The sequence below is a fragment of the Staurois parvus genome, unplaced genomic scaffold (assembly GCF_062004578.1).
Source record: "Staurois parvus isolate SC_StPar_1 unplaced genomic scaffold, SC_StPar_1.0 ptg000027l, whole genome shotgun sequence".
In the NCBI taxonomy this organism is placed as follows: Eukaryota; Metazoa; Chordata; class Amphibia; order Anura; family Ranidae; genus Staurois; species Staurois parvus.
In genome coordinates, this window is record NW_028317823.1 from 2,278,847 (window position 1) to 2,296,034 (window position 17,188).

Here is a 17,188-nt window from a genome sequence, read left to right on the forward strand (position 1 = left end):
CTCCTTAAACCCAAGAACAAAAAATATTATACACTACAGCTTACTAATCCTGAAATGTGGTGGTTGTATTAATTTTGACCTATGTACTTTTTCTTTAAGTACCTAAAATACCTGTTTGGCTTTGCCATAAATGCAATGTCCTTGTAACTTTTTGTTAGATAAACTGAAATCTTAAACAATATCATCTACCTTCTAAAATTTCCTCAATATTCAGTAAAGTACAAAACTTCCTGGCTCTCTGAATGTCATTGAAACAAAGAAAAGAAGTGTTTATTGCTGCAGAAGATAGCAACCACATCATGGGCAGCACAGTGGCTAAATGGTTAGCACTTCCGCCTCGCACTACTAGGGTCGTTGGTTCAGATCCCAGCCACGGCACCACCTGCCTGGAGTTTGCATGTTCTCCCTGTGCGGGTTTCCTCCAGGTACTCCGGTTTCCTCCCACACTCCAAAGATATGCTGGTAGGTTAATTGGATCCTGTCTAAATTGGCCCTAGTATGTGTATGTATGAATGTAAGTTAGGGACCTTAGATTGTACGCCCCTTGAGGGTTAGGGACTGATGTGAATGTACAATATATATGTGTAAAGCGCTGCATAAATTGACAGCGCTATATAAGTACCTGAAAAAAAAAAAATATATATATATATATATTTGTAGTCTAGTTCCAAGGAGCAGCTTTGGGTGACAACACTGTTCCTTCATAGATACAAATGAAGGAACAGGTGTAGCCACCCTAGGACAGGAAGTGTTCTTCAATAAAGGGGGAAAAACCTGAATATAGGAAAGTAATGCATTTTTGTTTTTGGGTCTAGTTGCACTTTAAATTTCTTTTCAATTACCATTGTAAATCATTACTTGTTTTCTGCCTCTCTTAAATTCATTTGCAGATATTGTAAGGCCTTTCCTGACCAACGGTAATGTTTATTGTACTTCTGATCTGATTAGTTACTATTTTTAGACATGATAATCAAAATACAGAAATAATAAATAAATCTTTTCAGTTTACCCGCAGAGCCCAGATAATTTCATATTCAAACACGAACACTTCCTGGGAGCGTTAATGAATGATTCAAATACTTCTGCATTTGCCTATTGGTCAAGAGAGCTGCCATCCTTGTCATTGGCCAAAGAAGGTTAGAAGTTTGGCATGCCAGCTATTGGCACAGCCAAAAATTATTGTTATTCTCTTAATAGAACACGCCAATATTTAGAACTCCAGAGGCACTTAAGAAGAAGTATAACGTTCTGCATGGTTGTCTTTCAACCACCTTACAATGTTTCCATTGCCAACAGGTACATTTTTAACAAAGGATTTGATTGTGTACCTGTTTTAGCATTGATTGCGAAGAAGTTCTGTGGGTTCCCGCTGGTGATCCTGTAGGTCAGTTTATCACTGGTATTGGAATCTGGGTCCACGGCCTGCACTTGTAGTACAGAAACGTCTTTTGGGGAGTTTTCCATAACGCTGGGATAGTAGATGGGCTGGGAAGTCAGAGGTGCATTATCATTGACATCTTCCACTTCAATGTAAACCTCTATGGTACAGAAGAGTGGCACAACACCTCGGTCTGTGGCATAAATTGTGAGCCAGTACGAGTCGGTGGTCTCCTTATCCAAGATATCTGCGGTGTATATGATCCCTAGAAAACAGAGATACAACAATAATTAATACACACTCTTGTCAGGAACTATATTAAAGAAGAACGTCAGTACTATTAGTTACCCCTCGTGTATTGTATTGTTACTGTATTGTCTCATGTACTGTCCCCCACTATAATGTACAGTGCTGAGCAAACCGTTGGCGCTATATAAATACTGTATAATAATAATATAACATAGCTCTATTAGAACTACACCTTTCTCTAAAAAGAAGCTCACTTTTGTAAAATAATGATCTAGACCAGGGGTCTCCAAACTTTCCAAAAAAGGGGCCATTTTACTGTCCTTCAGACTTTAGTGCCCCATCATTGGTATTAGTGGAAGGAATGGTGCCCCATTGTTGGAGTCAGTGGAAGAAATGATGCTCTATCAATGGTAATAGTAGGTCCCATTGTTGGTATCAGTGTCCCATCACTCATATCAGTGGGAGGACTTATGCCCGTTGTTGGTGTCAGTGGAAGGAGTAATGCCCCATTATTGTTGTTGCCAGTGTTAGAATTTATGCCCCTCTGTTTCAGAGGAAGGAATAGTGCCCCAGTGGCTGGATAAAGACAAGCAAGGGGCTGCATCTGACCCGCAGGCCATAGTCCTGAGACTACTGATCTAGACAATAAGAAAAACTGAGTAGGTATTTTTGTCTGCATTTAGTCATCATTCTTTCTTCTTTTGTTATAGCAAAGCATGTCTGAACCAGGAAAAAAACTGCATAATACTGAAACTGGGGTGGGCACAGATACAATGTGTCAAAGTCTGGTTTTGGCAGTACCTGTTCCGATATTATAAAGAAAGGAGATCAGAAGTACTGACTGGCTATATTTAGTGTTTTCAACAGCATCTAATAAAAACCAAATCCCAATCTTATAATTAGCATACTCTTTACTTGGTAGCTCAGAACTAAGAAATCTTAACAGCTTTGATATTGTAAAGCACTTTAGCAACACACCAAAAAAAATATGAATTACAGAAACGTGTTACAGGATGCCTGTACCTAATCATGATCGAACCTGAATACATAGCCCCTCCATTCTGCCTAAACTGGGGGTTGCAATTTAGCATTTCAAACGCAGCACCACCTAGGAATAAAGTATGGTATTACAGTTCACACAGCTTTTGAAAATCATAGATGACTGCAGACTGGTTTCCTATCACAGTCCACAAACAATCTAGTAGGTTAACTAGATGCTCTCCAAAGAGTGTGTGTGTGTGTGTGTGTGTGTGTCTACTTGAGAACAGGGACTGATGTGGATCAACAGTATGTAAAGCGCTGAGTAAATTGCCAGTGGTATATAAATACCTGTAATGAATAAATAAATATAATGTAGATAATTTTCAAAATCATTTAATTATGAAATGGCAGCAATGACTGAAATGTAGCAATTGCATATACTGCATTACATCAATGTTCTAATAAAACCTTTGTTCAGTTTAAGACCCCCTTTGTGTACTGTCAATCATATTTCTCACAACCCATATTAGGCACCAGTATGACTTACAGTATGTAAATAGCCTGGTTTTATTTTATAAATGCATAGCTAGGAGCTGAAGAGCTAGAAAAAAATTGTAACAATTTTATATTTATTTACATAAAAGTGGTAAATCACATATACACAAACTACAACTGTGAGATTTTTTGTTTCTGCAATCAAAAAATGGAATCAGCTACAGTTACTGCCAATGTTAAATCCAACCACACCAACATATCAGCTGGGAATACTAAAAAGTGGAAAGATAAGGGTGTCAACTGATTTGATTGTTGATTGGTCAGCTCTCTTATTGTCAATCTATACCAACAACAGTAATAGTTAAAGGTGAACTCCAGGGACAAAAACCTAAATATGTTCCTCAAAAGCTACAAACGATATAAATCCAATTGGCATGCCTCAACCCTTGCAAACCCATATTTTACCTGTGCAGAGAACAGATCTGTGGGAGGGGCTCAGCAGGCCCACCCACTACAGGCTGTCTGCAGAAAACTACAGGAGGAGGCGGAGACAAGACCAGCCACCCTGCACAAGGAGAACAAGCTGAGGTTAGAAGCTGATTGGTTTCTATGCAGAAGGGAGTCTGATTTTGGACTCTCCAGCTTTAGTAAATAAACCCCCAAGATTCAACAATGAACACACAGACACACAGAACACACAGACTTCTTGTATTTGAACAAAATGACCAGGAGTTAAACTTTAATAATCCAATCAAACAGCCATTTGCTTTTAAATGATTTAGAGGTAATCCCATCATTAGATCCCTGTAACTCCATGGTGGATGGATATTCTGGTTAAGACCGATTCAAAGACAAAGAAAAAAGGCCGTCTGTGAATGTCAAGGTTCAATACACAAAGCTAATGCACCAAAATAACGATCCTTATTTTAAAAAAAATGATTTTCTGCTCTAATCAAAATCAAATGGGATTTAAAAACTGCATTCACATGAAAATAAAGATATTTATGCTTGTATAAAACATTGTGAATTGTGTCTATGGTCTACAACTACAGCCTTTCCAGCAAGTGTGGCAGTTCCAGCCTTTTCAGCATTGTCTGCAGCTGGATAGCAAGCAGTACACCAGCACAAAGGAAACAGCCATCGATATTCTCTTTCCAAATTGTATTCTGCTCAAGCCCTGGGAACATTTTTTAGAGCTCTCAATGGTGTTGGAAGAGCTGGTATAATGAGACACTTCAGCTTGCCGCTGCTACAAAACCGATGTGCTGGCGAGCACGAGCAGGAAAAAACAAGCGGAAAAGCCCGACAAACTCGACCTGCGCACACTTGCTCCTCCAATGGGAATTTAAGCCTTGCAGATGCCTGTGTAATCCAAATCCTCCACTCCAGATACAGAGGAATAAGCCCAAAAACAGTAGACACAGACAAAGAGCCAAAGAAACGTGTTCCAGTAATATTACAACGTCTGTGGGAAAGGAAAGGGGATTATGATCTAGGCTCTGGTGGCGTAACCTAAGCTTACTATATTAATGCTTCAGCTGTCACAAGCTATACCTGACCAATAACTCCGAGGTGTCTGTGACAGATACTCCAAGCTTAATCACTTCTACACTTGTGCAAACACAAGGGATGTGCTGTTTTACTGCGGCAACATAAACCAGTGATGTATGACGGAATGTCATGGATGTGTACAGTACACCACGTTACAAGAGCTGCTGAGCTTTGTTGTAGAAGTAATTACTTATTTCTCATCTCGGGGGAGCCTTCAGAAGATGTTCTCTCTCATAAGAGCACTGGTATTTGAGATACATGCTGTCGTACAAGTAGTGTTGACAGTATTCTTGCTTGAAAAGAAAGGACGTGGTAAGGGTTTTGTAGATCACTGCTCACAGCTTAAGGGGTGAATGTACAATTAACGTATGCTGTGGGCCGGAAATAGTGAATATGTTTACTGTAAAACTCTCTATATTCCAGTATTCATAGTACGTCTTCTAGAAAACCATAAACGTCTGGTGCCCAACCTGTGGCCCAAGGTCCTGGATGGGGCCCATTGGCACCTATTGTGCAGCCCTCAAGGTCCCTGCTTCCTTAATTAGGTTCAGTAAAAGAAAATATTAATTTGATTGAAATCTAGCAGTTAAATGGTTTAATTTATTTTGTTAACATTATTTTATTATTATTTGCACTGTCCTTGGTCTCTAACAATTCTGATCTTTTCTAGTAGAATGTCTGCAATTTCTGACCATCACCTGTTGCATGTCTATAGTATCTGACAGCTTTCTAGAGCATTAAATTCACTGAATATTACTTGCAGCACTTTGGTGATGTCAAGTGTTGCACTTGAGGCCCCACATATCAAAAAAGTTGATTACCACTGTCATGGAACTCACTACCCCAGTCTGTTCGGCCATCTCCTACTCGGTCCACCTTTAGGAAACCCCTGAAAACCTCTTTAGAGAAGCCTATCCCTCTTCCACCTAATGACTGTACTTTTATTTTCTCCATCAGTTCAACTCCCACACTTATTACCTTTTGTATCACTTGACCCTTCCTTTTAGATTGTAAGCTTTAATTAGGAGGTCCCGCTGATTCCTTCTGCATTGTATTATAACTGTACTGTCTGCCCTCATGTTGTAAAATGCTGCAGAAACTGTGGGCGCTATATACAGTAAATCCAGTATTGTAATATTAACAATCAAAATAAACCATCAGCATAAGTGGACACCTATTCAAAGCTAAGGATGATGGGCAGTGTCAGACTTGTATAGAGTGAAAAATAGACAACCAACCCTACAGGATGACCAACTACTTCTGCGCATGTGCAGAACACTCCTATTCATTGCTATGGAGAGGCATAATAGATGGCATTTCCACAGGAGTTAACGAAGAGTACAAGTTATGCTTTTTATAATTATTCCAGATGTCTTCATGCTGTTAATATGATGCATGGGGTCATTTTTTGATCTTCATCTCAAGCAATGGAAGGCCTGATGCGATGACAGTGCCACTCTCTGCATCATCATACTATGAATGGAGAGAAATGTGATGACACTTCCTCACAAGGTGGGCCCATGGCACCCCACATTTACATTATGTCTTCAGTCTTCTGGGCTAAAATATTATTATTACAGGTATTTATATAGTGCCATCAATTTACATAGAACTTTACACACATATTGTACTAAGCAGAAGACTAAAGACACCCTGTGGCAAAAATAATTTACTGCAGGGAACAGCATACAGCTGCTTTTAAGATACAGAGGGATTTTTCAAATAAATAATTAGCTTGGAATGGGGTTTTAACCACAACACACAATAGCATGTATGCAGTAAAGTCTAAAGGGGGCCATAAACCTTCTAACTGCAAAAGGGACAAATCTGAGCCAACCTACCAAGTGTCTTGTAAGCATCAGACTTGGCAGTCTGTTTACTACTTTAAGTCTTTGTGACTGTTTACGGAATTATGTGCAATGTGCATCTTCTCGAAAGGGTAGAATATATGAGCTGATTTTACTTTGACTAGCCAGGTGGTGAATTCATCTTTATGAATTAGGAAGAAATATGCAGCTGAATAGGAATCTTTGTGCTGTGTGATTACGTTTTAGTAAATATTTACCCCTATTAGGAGATGGAACATACCTTTTCTGGTGTTTTGGCTACACAAGGAGAAGGAATAAATGAAGGAAGGAATGTATTGTATAGCGGCTGTTTATGCATAGTGTACTAGAAAAGGACCACCCCTGAGTTTTATCTCTATAGGAAAAGCGGCTATGAGGGTGTTTATCTGCAAACAGAGCTGAGCATGTCAACCCGCAACATGCCACAACCCATGTAACTACAATTACATAGAGGTAGTTTATCTTACGGAGGTTGTACAACTTTGGTAAAGAAACCATACAAGAGCTAGGAAAACAGCACAGATTATGGCCATCCTTGTGTGGAGGCCTGGTGGAGTATGGCTTAGGAGATAATGACCGGAACAAGGTGGTTTCTTTTAGTACAAGGTGTCTATGCTCTGACTTTTTTGTTTACAGTGCATTTTTGACTAGTAGAGCCACGCTTGCTTTAAGTGAGTACCTTATTGATACCCTATATGTTTTAAATGGTGATTAATTTGGGAGATAATGAGACTGAAATACCTCATAATGACAACATGAAAGAAGTACATTTTTAAGTCTTTGCAATGTATTATAAATAAAAAAAGGGAAAAAAAACATGTACATAAGTATTCATAGCCTTTGCCATGACACTCAAAATTGAGCTCTGGTGCATCCTATTCCCATTGATCATCCTTGAGAGGTTTCTACAACTTGATTGGAATCCACCTGTGGGAAATTCAGTTGATTGGACATGATTAGGAAAGGCATAAACCTGTGTATATAAGGTCCCACAGTTAACAGTGCATGTCAGAGTACAAACCAAGACATGAAGTCCAAGGAATTGTCCGTAGACCTCCGAGACAGGATTGTATCAAGGTACAAATCTGGGGAAGTGTACAGAAAGCTTTTTGCAGCATTGAAGGTCCTATTGAGCACAGTGTACTCCATCATCCGTAAATGGAAGAAGTTTGGAACCACCAGGAATCTTCTTAGAGCGGGTCGCCTGGCCAAAATGAGTAATCGAGGGAGAAGGGCCTTAGCCAGGGAGGTAACCAAGCACCCGATGGTCACTTTAAAAGAGCTCCAGCATTTCTCTGTGGAAAGAGGAGAACCTTCCAGAAGAACAACCACCTCTGCAGAACTCCACCAATCAGGCCTGTATGGTAGAGTGGTCAGACGGAAGCCACTCCTCATTAAAAGGCAAATGGCAGCCCACCTGGAATTAGCCAAAAGGCACCTGAGGGACTCTCAAACCATGAGAAACAAAACTCTCTGGTCTGATGAAACAAAGATAGAACTCTTTAGCCTGAATTCCAAGCGTCATGTCTGGAGGAAACCAGGCACTGCTCACCACCTGGCCAATACCATTCCTACAGTGAAGCATGTGGTGGCAACATCATGCTGTGGGGATGGTTTTCAGTAGCAGGAATTGGGAGACTAGTCAGGATCGAAGGAAGGATGAATGCAGCAATGTACAGAGCCATACTTGATGAAAACCTGTTCAAGAGCGCTCTGGACCTTAGACTGGGGCGACGGTTCATCTTTCAACAGGACAACAACCCTAAGCACACAGCCAGCATAACAAAGGAGTGGCTAAGGGCCAACTCTGTGAATGTCCTGGAGTAGCCCAGCCAGAGCCTAGACTTGAACCTGTTTGAACATCTCTGGAGAGATCTGAAATTGGCTGTGCACCGATGCTCCCAATTCAACCTGATAGAGCTTGAGAGGTACTGCAAAGAATGGGAGAAAACTTCCAAAAATAGGTGTGCCAAGCTTGTAGCATCATACTCAAAATGACTTGAGGCTGTAATTGGTGCTAAAGGTGTTTCAACAAAGTATTGAGCAAAGACTGTGAATACTTATGTACATGTGGTTATTTTTCATTTTTTTATTTTTAATAAATTGCAAAGATTTCAAAACGAACTTCTTTCACTTTGTCATTATGGGGTATTGTTTGTAGAATATTGAGGAAAAAAATGAATTTAATCAATTTTGGAATAAGGCTGTAACATACCAAAATCTGCAAAAGTTAAGCACTGTGAATACTTTCTGGATGCACTGAACATACACATGAGGGAAGTTCAAATCAAATCGGGACTTTTAATTTTACAGATATAAAAAGGGATGCTAGCATGGCAGTACTACACGCAGTAGTAAGTGGAAAGTGTGTCCTATTATTGATAGGTGGCACACATGTTGTGGGCCAGTCCAGAGACTGTTAATCAAGATGGCAGACAGCAGTGTTAGTGCATTCATGGAACAGTGTGTGGTGATAAAGTTTCTTGTGAATAAAGGCATAAAACCCACAGATATCTACAGAAGACTTCAAGCACAGTACGGTGATGAGACGCTCAGCCGCAGTAACATATTTGAATGGTGTAAAAGTTTCAAAGATGGCCATACGTTTGGCAGTAGCGATCCCGGCCGTGTTGGTTCCCAGCCCACAGCAGTCATTCCTGCTAACATTCAGCACATGGAACGCCTGAGCCTGGATAATCAACGCATAACCTGTCATGAAATTGCACAAGAGACAAATCTTTCTGTGGGAACAGTGAACACAATAATGAAGTGAATCAGGCTGTCCTAGGATGGTTCAGGCATGCTGGCAAATCTTTCTAAACTGAAGCTTTCCAGGCATTAGTTAAACGCTGCGATAAGTGTATAAATGTAGCAGGGGAGTATGTTGAAAAATAAATGCAGTTTCCACTCCTTGAAATTTGTTCTTTTATTATATAAACTCAAAAAGTTTGACTTGAACGCCCCTTGTATTTATATTTATACAGTACATACATACACATCCTCAGTAATATGGCATTATAGGAAGAAATGTAGAAGTAGCTGCCACATAACAATTCTATCTTCCTGCAGAATAGTCATGCTTAAAACAATGACTGCACTCCACTACAGGGAAACCATCCTAATGAATAGTATAGAAATAAATTCTCTGACTTTCTATTCTGCATGTTTGTTCAAGGAACAGTGACTCAGAAAGGCAGGTAGAAGTTACAAATTAGTATTCTCAGGAGGTCAGCAATGGCATGATGTTAAAGGTAAACTTGTTTAAACGTGAGGAGGCAGTCTTCGGGAGAGATTTTTATTGCTATCTGCGTCTCATTAGGGAGATTTCCCTTCACTTTTTCTACTGTACGCTCAACAGGAATTGAGAGGATATCTTTTCAAAATCAGGGAATTCTCCTCTTAGGACAGTTCTCACAAGCACAATTGTCACTACTGGAAGATTTCCCCTCTATTTCTGTTCTGGTGACTACTCAAAATTTTGTATTTACCCTTACCTTCCTTCCTGGTGACATTGGTGATTGGGACAATTAGAGGGAGTGAATCTCCATAACATGGACGCAGACAGCAATAAAATGTTGACAGTGGTTCTCAAGCTACTGTATATAAATCTATACCCTCACCATTCTATATAAATCAAAAAAAGATTTGCCTTTAGTTATTCGTGCTGAATCTGACAACATTTGAGCAATAGGTGACATAAGTGTTACCTGACTTGCCTAAGTCAGATGGAAAATAATTGGCTTGAATAGTGACTGCATCCTATCAGATGCAGTAAATGTTCAGCAGCACCATTGTATTCAGGCAGCCCTGAGTGCGGCAACAGCTGGCAATGGGGATTCCTCCATCCGCGCAATTAGTATGGATAGGGAACTTTGACTATCTTTGGTTCAGCCTTTGGGCTGACCAAAAGAAAATTAAGCTGTGTATGCCTACCTTAGACAATGTGGGGTTTATTTACTAAAGCTGGAGAGTCCAAAATCAGACTCCCTTCTGCATAGAAACCAATCAGCTTCTAACCTCAGCTTGTTCAATGAAGCTTTGGCAATGAAACCTGGAAGCTGATTGGTTTCTATGCAGAAGTGAGTCTGATTTTGGACTCTCCAGCTTTAGTAAATAAACCCCTGTATGTCTACCTTGGACCTTAAGTCATGTATTCCTATCCTACCTAATTTCAACAGCTCATTAATCTTGTTTCTCCAGTAGACAACACTATAGGTCTTGTTCACACCATGGTGCCGAGACATCAGTTTTTCTGCATGTGTTCTGCAAGGAGACAAAAAAAAAATGTGCCCTGTTCACACCACACCAGTAGTATCACGTGCAGATTTTCTGCGCAAGAATCTGCAACGTGTATAAAACGCACTGAAACATGCAAGAAAACTCAGTTTCCATCAGTTTTTATGCATGCATGGTGTGAATGAGCCCTTAATAGATAAGTAGTTGGATAGTAGATGAATGAGTAGTTGGATGATTCTATCAACTGCTGTATGCCTCTACCCATATCGTGGGCGGGTACAGTACCAACTGTAAAGTATGTAGATCCAGCACAGGGTTCATTCTCTAGTTGCCAACATCCCAAAAGGTATATACCCAAATGTATGTTTCTCAACAGTTTGTACTGGGACTTTTAAGGCAACTCAAAACAAATAATATAAACATATAAAATATTTTTTTTACAAAATCGTTGTGAAACATGATAATTTAACACATTACAAAAATGTTAAATTCATATATGAGAAGAAATGGCAAAATTGCCTGTAAGCTTGCTGTAGGCTGAAAATTGGTATTCACCCTCTCCTGTGTGCCAGAAGAAGGCGAAGGGCGAGTGAACTTCAGCTGAAAAGATCCAACATGTTTCAGAGCAAAAATCTTTCTTCAGAGGTATGCTGAAGGGGGAAGGATGGCCAAGAAACATTCATCCAATTTTCACTCAAAATCTAGCTCGTCACAATTGTACAGAAACAGAGAATGATCTTCTCTTGATGTGCTCACCGACACCTCGCTGCACCAAGGCTAGGTGGAAAGAAGGCTCGGGGGGGGGGGGAGACCAGCCCCCAAAAGTGAACTTCTCACACAAGGATCATCATATGCAGACAGCGAAAACCACTTGAGTGGCTAAAAAGGCCAAAAATGAATCTATATCCCCAAAGAGGTCTCATGAGGTGAGCTCATTGTGGTAGGGCAACCTATTAGACGGTTGCTGTCTCCATACAGTGACCCTTGTGTGAAAAATTCACTTTGGGAGCTGGTCTCTCTCTCCCCCCCCCCCCCCCTCCTGAGCTTTATTTCCACCTAGCCTTTATGCATCGAAGTGTCATTGGTGAGCACATTAAGAGAAGATCATTCTCCATTTCTGTACAATTGTGGAGAGCTAAATTTCAAATTAAAATTGGATGAATGTTTCTTGGCCATCCTTCCCCCTTCAGCATACCTCTGAAGAAAGATTTTTGCTCTGAAACACATTGGGTCTATTCAGCTGATGTTCACTTGCCGTTTGCCTTCTTCTGTCACACAGCAGAGGGTGAATCCCAATATTCAGCCTACAGCAAGCTTACAGGCAATTTTGCCATTTCTTCTCATGCATGATTTAAACATTTTTTTGTGTTAAATTATGATGTTTTACAATGATTTTGCAATAAAATGATTTACCTGTTTATATTTTTTGTTTTGAGTTGCCTTAAATGTCCCAGTACAAGCTGTTGGAGAACATACATTTAGGGACTGTTTGGGAAAATCCTTTTTAGAGTATCAGTTGGCCAAGGTTGTACTGTATTTGCAGAGGTGAAGGGTTGCCCACAAACCTATGATTGTTTTCTGGTCAGATCAGTTTACTATCATATTATTTACAGTATTTGCGCAGCCTAAATAAAAAAAATTAGTTCTAAAAAATATTCAAAACACGTCAAAACCATAATACAGTAGCACTGTCGTTTGACAGATTCTTTGTAGGAAATATTGTAGTAACTGATCACAGGGAAGGCTTCTGGGGGTGTGAAAGATGTAATTAGTATCTTTAAGCTCCAGAGATGACCAGATACACAGTTAAACAGTTCTATGTTCTGCTCTCGACCTTGGAGTTTCCTTGTGACATTTTATAAATGTTCCAATTTTGATAACTGCACAATAAAGGTGAAATGTCGGCCTATCTTTCAGCACAAAGACAGAGACACAATAAAGAATTCTTGAAAAAATCTTTCTAACTGTGAAAATGATCCAATTTCTTGATGCCCTCCTTTGAAAATTGCTTGACAATTGACGCTCGTCTAACCTCTGAGAGCAAATTGTCTGAAATTTTAACATCTTTCATCGTTCCCACTTATCACATGAAAGCAAAGCTCAAAACTTGTCATTTTTAAATTTAGGTCAAGACAGCTGAACACACAGGAACCTCATCACTGATTGAATTACAGTATGAGGATTCTTTGCTAATTAATAGCTGATGCTAGGTGATAATTGGGAGCTATTTTTATTTGTGTAAACTGAAGTGTTGTAAAAACCCTGAAGGAGCACAGCCTCAATTTGAAGTGGGAACAGACATTTTTTCACTGAGGTGGGAATTCTACAGACACAGGAGCCAGAACAGTTCTTGGAGTTCTTGAGCTGGACAGGGGCTGACACAACTAACCTCTTGCATTGTTGAGGTCAATCAATGGACCTCCATAAAAGTAACTGCCTCCTGTATAAAAGATTCTGAAAAGTGAAGTCTTTGTTGTTACAGCAAATCTGGTTCTCACGAATGCAAGAGTTACATCTTCCAACTCAGATGGTCAATAATTTGGTCTGAAGCTGTCAAGACATGACTGAAGCATCCTTCAACACATTGGCTTTGATTTAATAAAGGAGTAGACAGTGCCGTGCCACCCATGAAGGCAACTGGTGGCAGCTGCCTCAGGTGGCACTCATGGAGACAGGGTGGGGGGTGGGGTACCACTGAAGTTAGAGCATCCATACTGGACACTCCATCCACTGACTGCACTTTACACACATTTTCCTTAGCATAGTAAATGGGGTGAAGAGAGATGAAATTAATTTTGCAAAGAATATCCGATCATGTGCAAGGAAAATTTTAAAAACAATGTTTGTACATGATTGGATGATTGAAGTCAGTACCATTTCACCTCCTATAGATCCACTGGATTCTGGTTAAATAAAAAGACCTGAAATTAAAACAGTAAGTTATGTGTAAAATATGCTCTCACTGACCTTTAAAGCTTATGGCACTGTGGAGCAACTCACACTTAAAGTTTAAAAGTAATTTAAGCCAATCCCTACTTGGAGAGGGAAGCTGCTGAATCACTGCTTGGAGGAGGGGGAAGGGGATAGTGAGCTGCTGAGACTGCAGGGAAGGGAAGGGGGAAGGAAGCACTCAGCTACTGAGCCACTGCAGAGAAATGGGAGTAGGGGGAGCTGGGCTAGGGAGTTAAGCCTAGTAAACATGGGCTGAATGTCAGGAAAGAAACCATCTGACATTGGTTCTGTGTGTACAGCAGCCGGTCCAACAGAAGACGGCAATATGTCTAAGAGTGCTGACTGGAGTGTTCTGCCCCCCCTCCTTCTGTCAGAACACAATAGCACAGTGGAGGAGATCGCTGTACTAATATCAGATAGTACAGTGGCTCCTCCTGCGCTGTCTGTTTTTTTTTTTCATTCAGGCCACTGGGTTGAAAAAATAAAAACTAGTAGTGTGTACCAAGCTTTAATGTTGAGATGAGGGGTGAGGGGAGGAAAGCAGTGGGTGGGTAGGCTCAGCCACTGCTGGGAGAGTAGCAGGGGGATCTAAGCTGCAGACAGAAAACTTCAGTGCTTCTGCTGTGAAGTTAGAGGATGAATGTTTCCACAGTGCCTGAAGCTAATAAGGTCAGTGTGGGCTTATTTTAATGCTCACTTACTGCCAGGTAATAATGTAAATGTCTGAACATATCCTAGCCACAGGATCACTTCATTGCTGTCACACTTCCCTACCCCAACATGTCTCTGTGTAATTTGCCATGCATCTTTAAAGCTTTGAAATATTTACACTACATGGGTTGGTGGGCATGCTACTGTTACAGGCCTTTGAGGGCTATGCTATGAGTAAATAGGTCAGGTGATCTATGTGTTTATGTTGTATGATATTCTGCAACTAGTTTGTGATTTATATTGTAATGTCTGATTTTTGTACATGAGATCCTTGGGTGGTGTCATTTGATCCTTTAGGTGAATAGAGGTATTTTTAGGGACAGAATATTACTGCCCCTATATTGTGATGTTGCTAATTTTTTGGGTATGTCCAGTGGCTCAGTGCTTGGGGTCCTGATGCCTGATTTTTCAATTGCTGTTGATTTTTGTGGTTGGAACTTCTGGGTTGCATTTTGGGGGGTGATTATGGGGGTAGACGGTTGGCCATATGGATGCCCAGGGTGCCCCTTCATGGGGTGGGGAGTTGGTGCTCCCTTTACTGTGGATTGAGCTGTTTTAGTGCCTACTTTTGGGGCTATAGCCCCCCCTTTGCCCCCACCCATTGGGCTCTTATCCTTGAAGTTTCTGCCGTTGTGTCCACCATTGCTGGATTGGTGTGTGCCTCTCCAGTGTTCTGGGTTGGGTGGGCAGATTTTCCAAGATAGCGAGGCCTTTGTCGTAGGCATGCACGTGATGTCTTTGCGCCATGGCGTCACTTGGAGCGGCGACGTCGTTCATGCGAGTTGCCGCTCAATGACATCTGCACCTCACAGGTGTTGGAATGTGCTTGTGGGGTGGGGTGGATATTTAAGAGCCCTCTGGACGCACCTACAGTGATTGCAGCATACCTGTATTGGGGCGAGTTGTGAGCGATGTTCTTTCCCTAATTGGTAAGATGCTTGAGTATGGATAGTTATTGGGTAATATTGCATGTTCGTAACATCTTTACTAAATGCCTCCCCCCCATTGCTTAGTGAATTGGTCATCTATGGTCCTATATTTTGGGATGATTGAAGATGATTGGTCCTTTAAATGAAATCTATTTTGTCGATGTGAAAACTATTTATTCATTGGTTTCATCCCCAATACTATGGGGGGGGGGGGGGGCGACAATGTTGGGGTGTTGCCCAGATATATATAGGGTTCATCTGGTCTAATTGGAATTTTATATTATATGTTGCCCTATAGGGAATAGTTTTGGGCTACTTGTCCTCCCTATGGCCAGTGATATCACCCTCTTTTGGTCCCCTATATTTGCCATAGAAGTTTTCTAAGCTCTTTGAAGTCTCTTAAGTCTCTGATGGGAACCTCTTTTGGTATGGCACCCCACAAGGAACTCATTGATATTACTATTATTATTATTTATGGTGTTTAATTATTTTTACAAAATTCTTTTGTTTTTCTGGTATTGTTTGGCATTTTGGTATGTCTTATATTGTACTTTTTGATATATATTCTATTTGTAAGTGACATCATGTGCAGTGCTCATAAGACTATTGAAGAGTATATGGTGAAACATGTTGAGCAGAAGCAGCTGCAATACTACACAAAGTCGCATTGATTTCAATCGCATTCAAGTGATGTTTTTAACAAGACCAAGTTTATGGTGATTTTTATATCCTGTTACACAATGAAATTGTTATATTTTTTACTTTACTTGTTGGTATTATGTGTTGGTACCGTTAAAAATCCTTAATACATGCTATTTTCTGTACATATTTTTGAGGGATTGGGTGCCTATGGTTCCTGGTCACCTGACCATCCAATTTATAGCTACTGTTCCAGGGTTTCGGCCTCCTGGGGTGTGTAGAGGAGGGTATCATTTGTTACCTTTTGACGTTCCTTTTTGCTATTCTGCGAGTCCATGCAAAAAAAAAAAGTCTCATTTTAGATCGAAAAAACCTTACCACATGGTGATTGTATAAAAGTTTACTAGGTGCCAAACATTCCCCTAACTCCTGAACTCATATAAGGAAAAATAATTCTTTTCTGGTAGCAAAGAAACATATGTAGGATGCCAGTTGGAAATATTTAAGCCTGAATACTGTGTTTCTATGCAGCTAAATAAGACATTAATGAGAGTTCATTCTGCAGTGTTTTATTGTAATGAAACAAAATAACTCAGTCGGCAGGAGTGAAAGTTTAACACAAACCCCTGCTAGGAACAATATTGAGCCGTCATACTTTGCAAAACCTGGAAAAAGACAGGGAAGGAGTTCTTAAGGGCAGCCTAAACATCATAACTGTACAGTGCTATTGCAGATCATTTTATTGTCCCTAAGGCATTTTTCTCTCACGTCTGGTAAAACAGTTGTTGGAAGGACAGAAATGGAGGAGAAATCTCCCTAGTGGGTTCCCCTCACTTCCTGTCCTGATTAAACTGTGTCACGCTTTGGACAAGAAGTATACCAAACATGGATGGTCCCAAGTGTATAGTGCTGCCTGCCTGGATTTCAGGTTTACGTCTCATACCAAAATGTGTTTTGTAATTATCAGATATATGCATGCTCGCAGCAATGGAGCACAACATTAATATAATAGCACATGCCTATGGAGGTGTATAGGTATAAAATAAGTCTATTGTATAAAATTCTGCTTTTTCGTATCACTGGGGAGCCACAGGTGGGGCCTGCTGCCTGTTATTAAAGTGAATAGCTTTATGCCCCTATAGTGTAAAGTATACCTTATGGCGCCGCTCCAAGCTATGGATGATAGGAAAAGGATCACCCCATGGGCAAGTGAGAAGAGG

At 40.4% G+C, this 17,188-nt stretch overlaps 1 protein-coding gene across 3 annotated transcripts in view; it reads right to left on the reverse strand.

Annotated features, from left to right (window-relative positions):
* FAT3 (FAT atypical cadherin 3) overlaps window positions 1-17,188 on the reverse strand; it is a 617,414-nt gene that overhangs the window by 453,574 nt on the left and 146,652 nt on the right. For all 3 annotated transcript variants that reach the window (XM_089656533.1, XM_089656524.1, XM_089656517.1), the window contains exon 2: window positions 1,329-1,643. In XM_089656533.1, coding sequence (XP_089512659.1) covers window positions 1,329-1,643 — 315 coding nt within the window. The remainder of the gene's footprint in view (window positions 1-1,328; window positions 1,644-17,188) is intronic.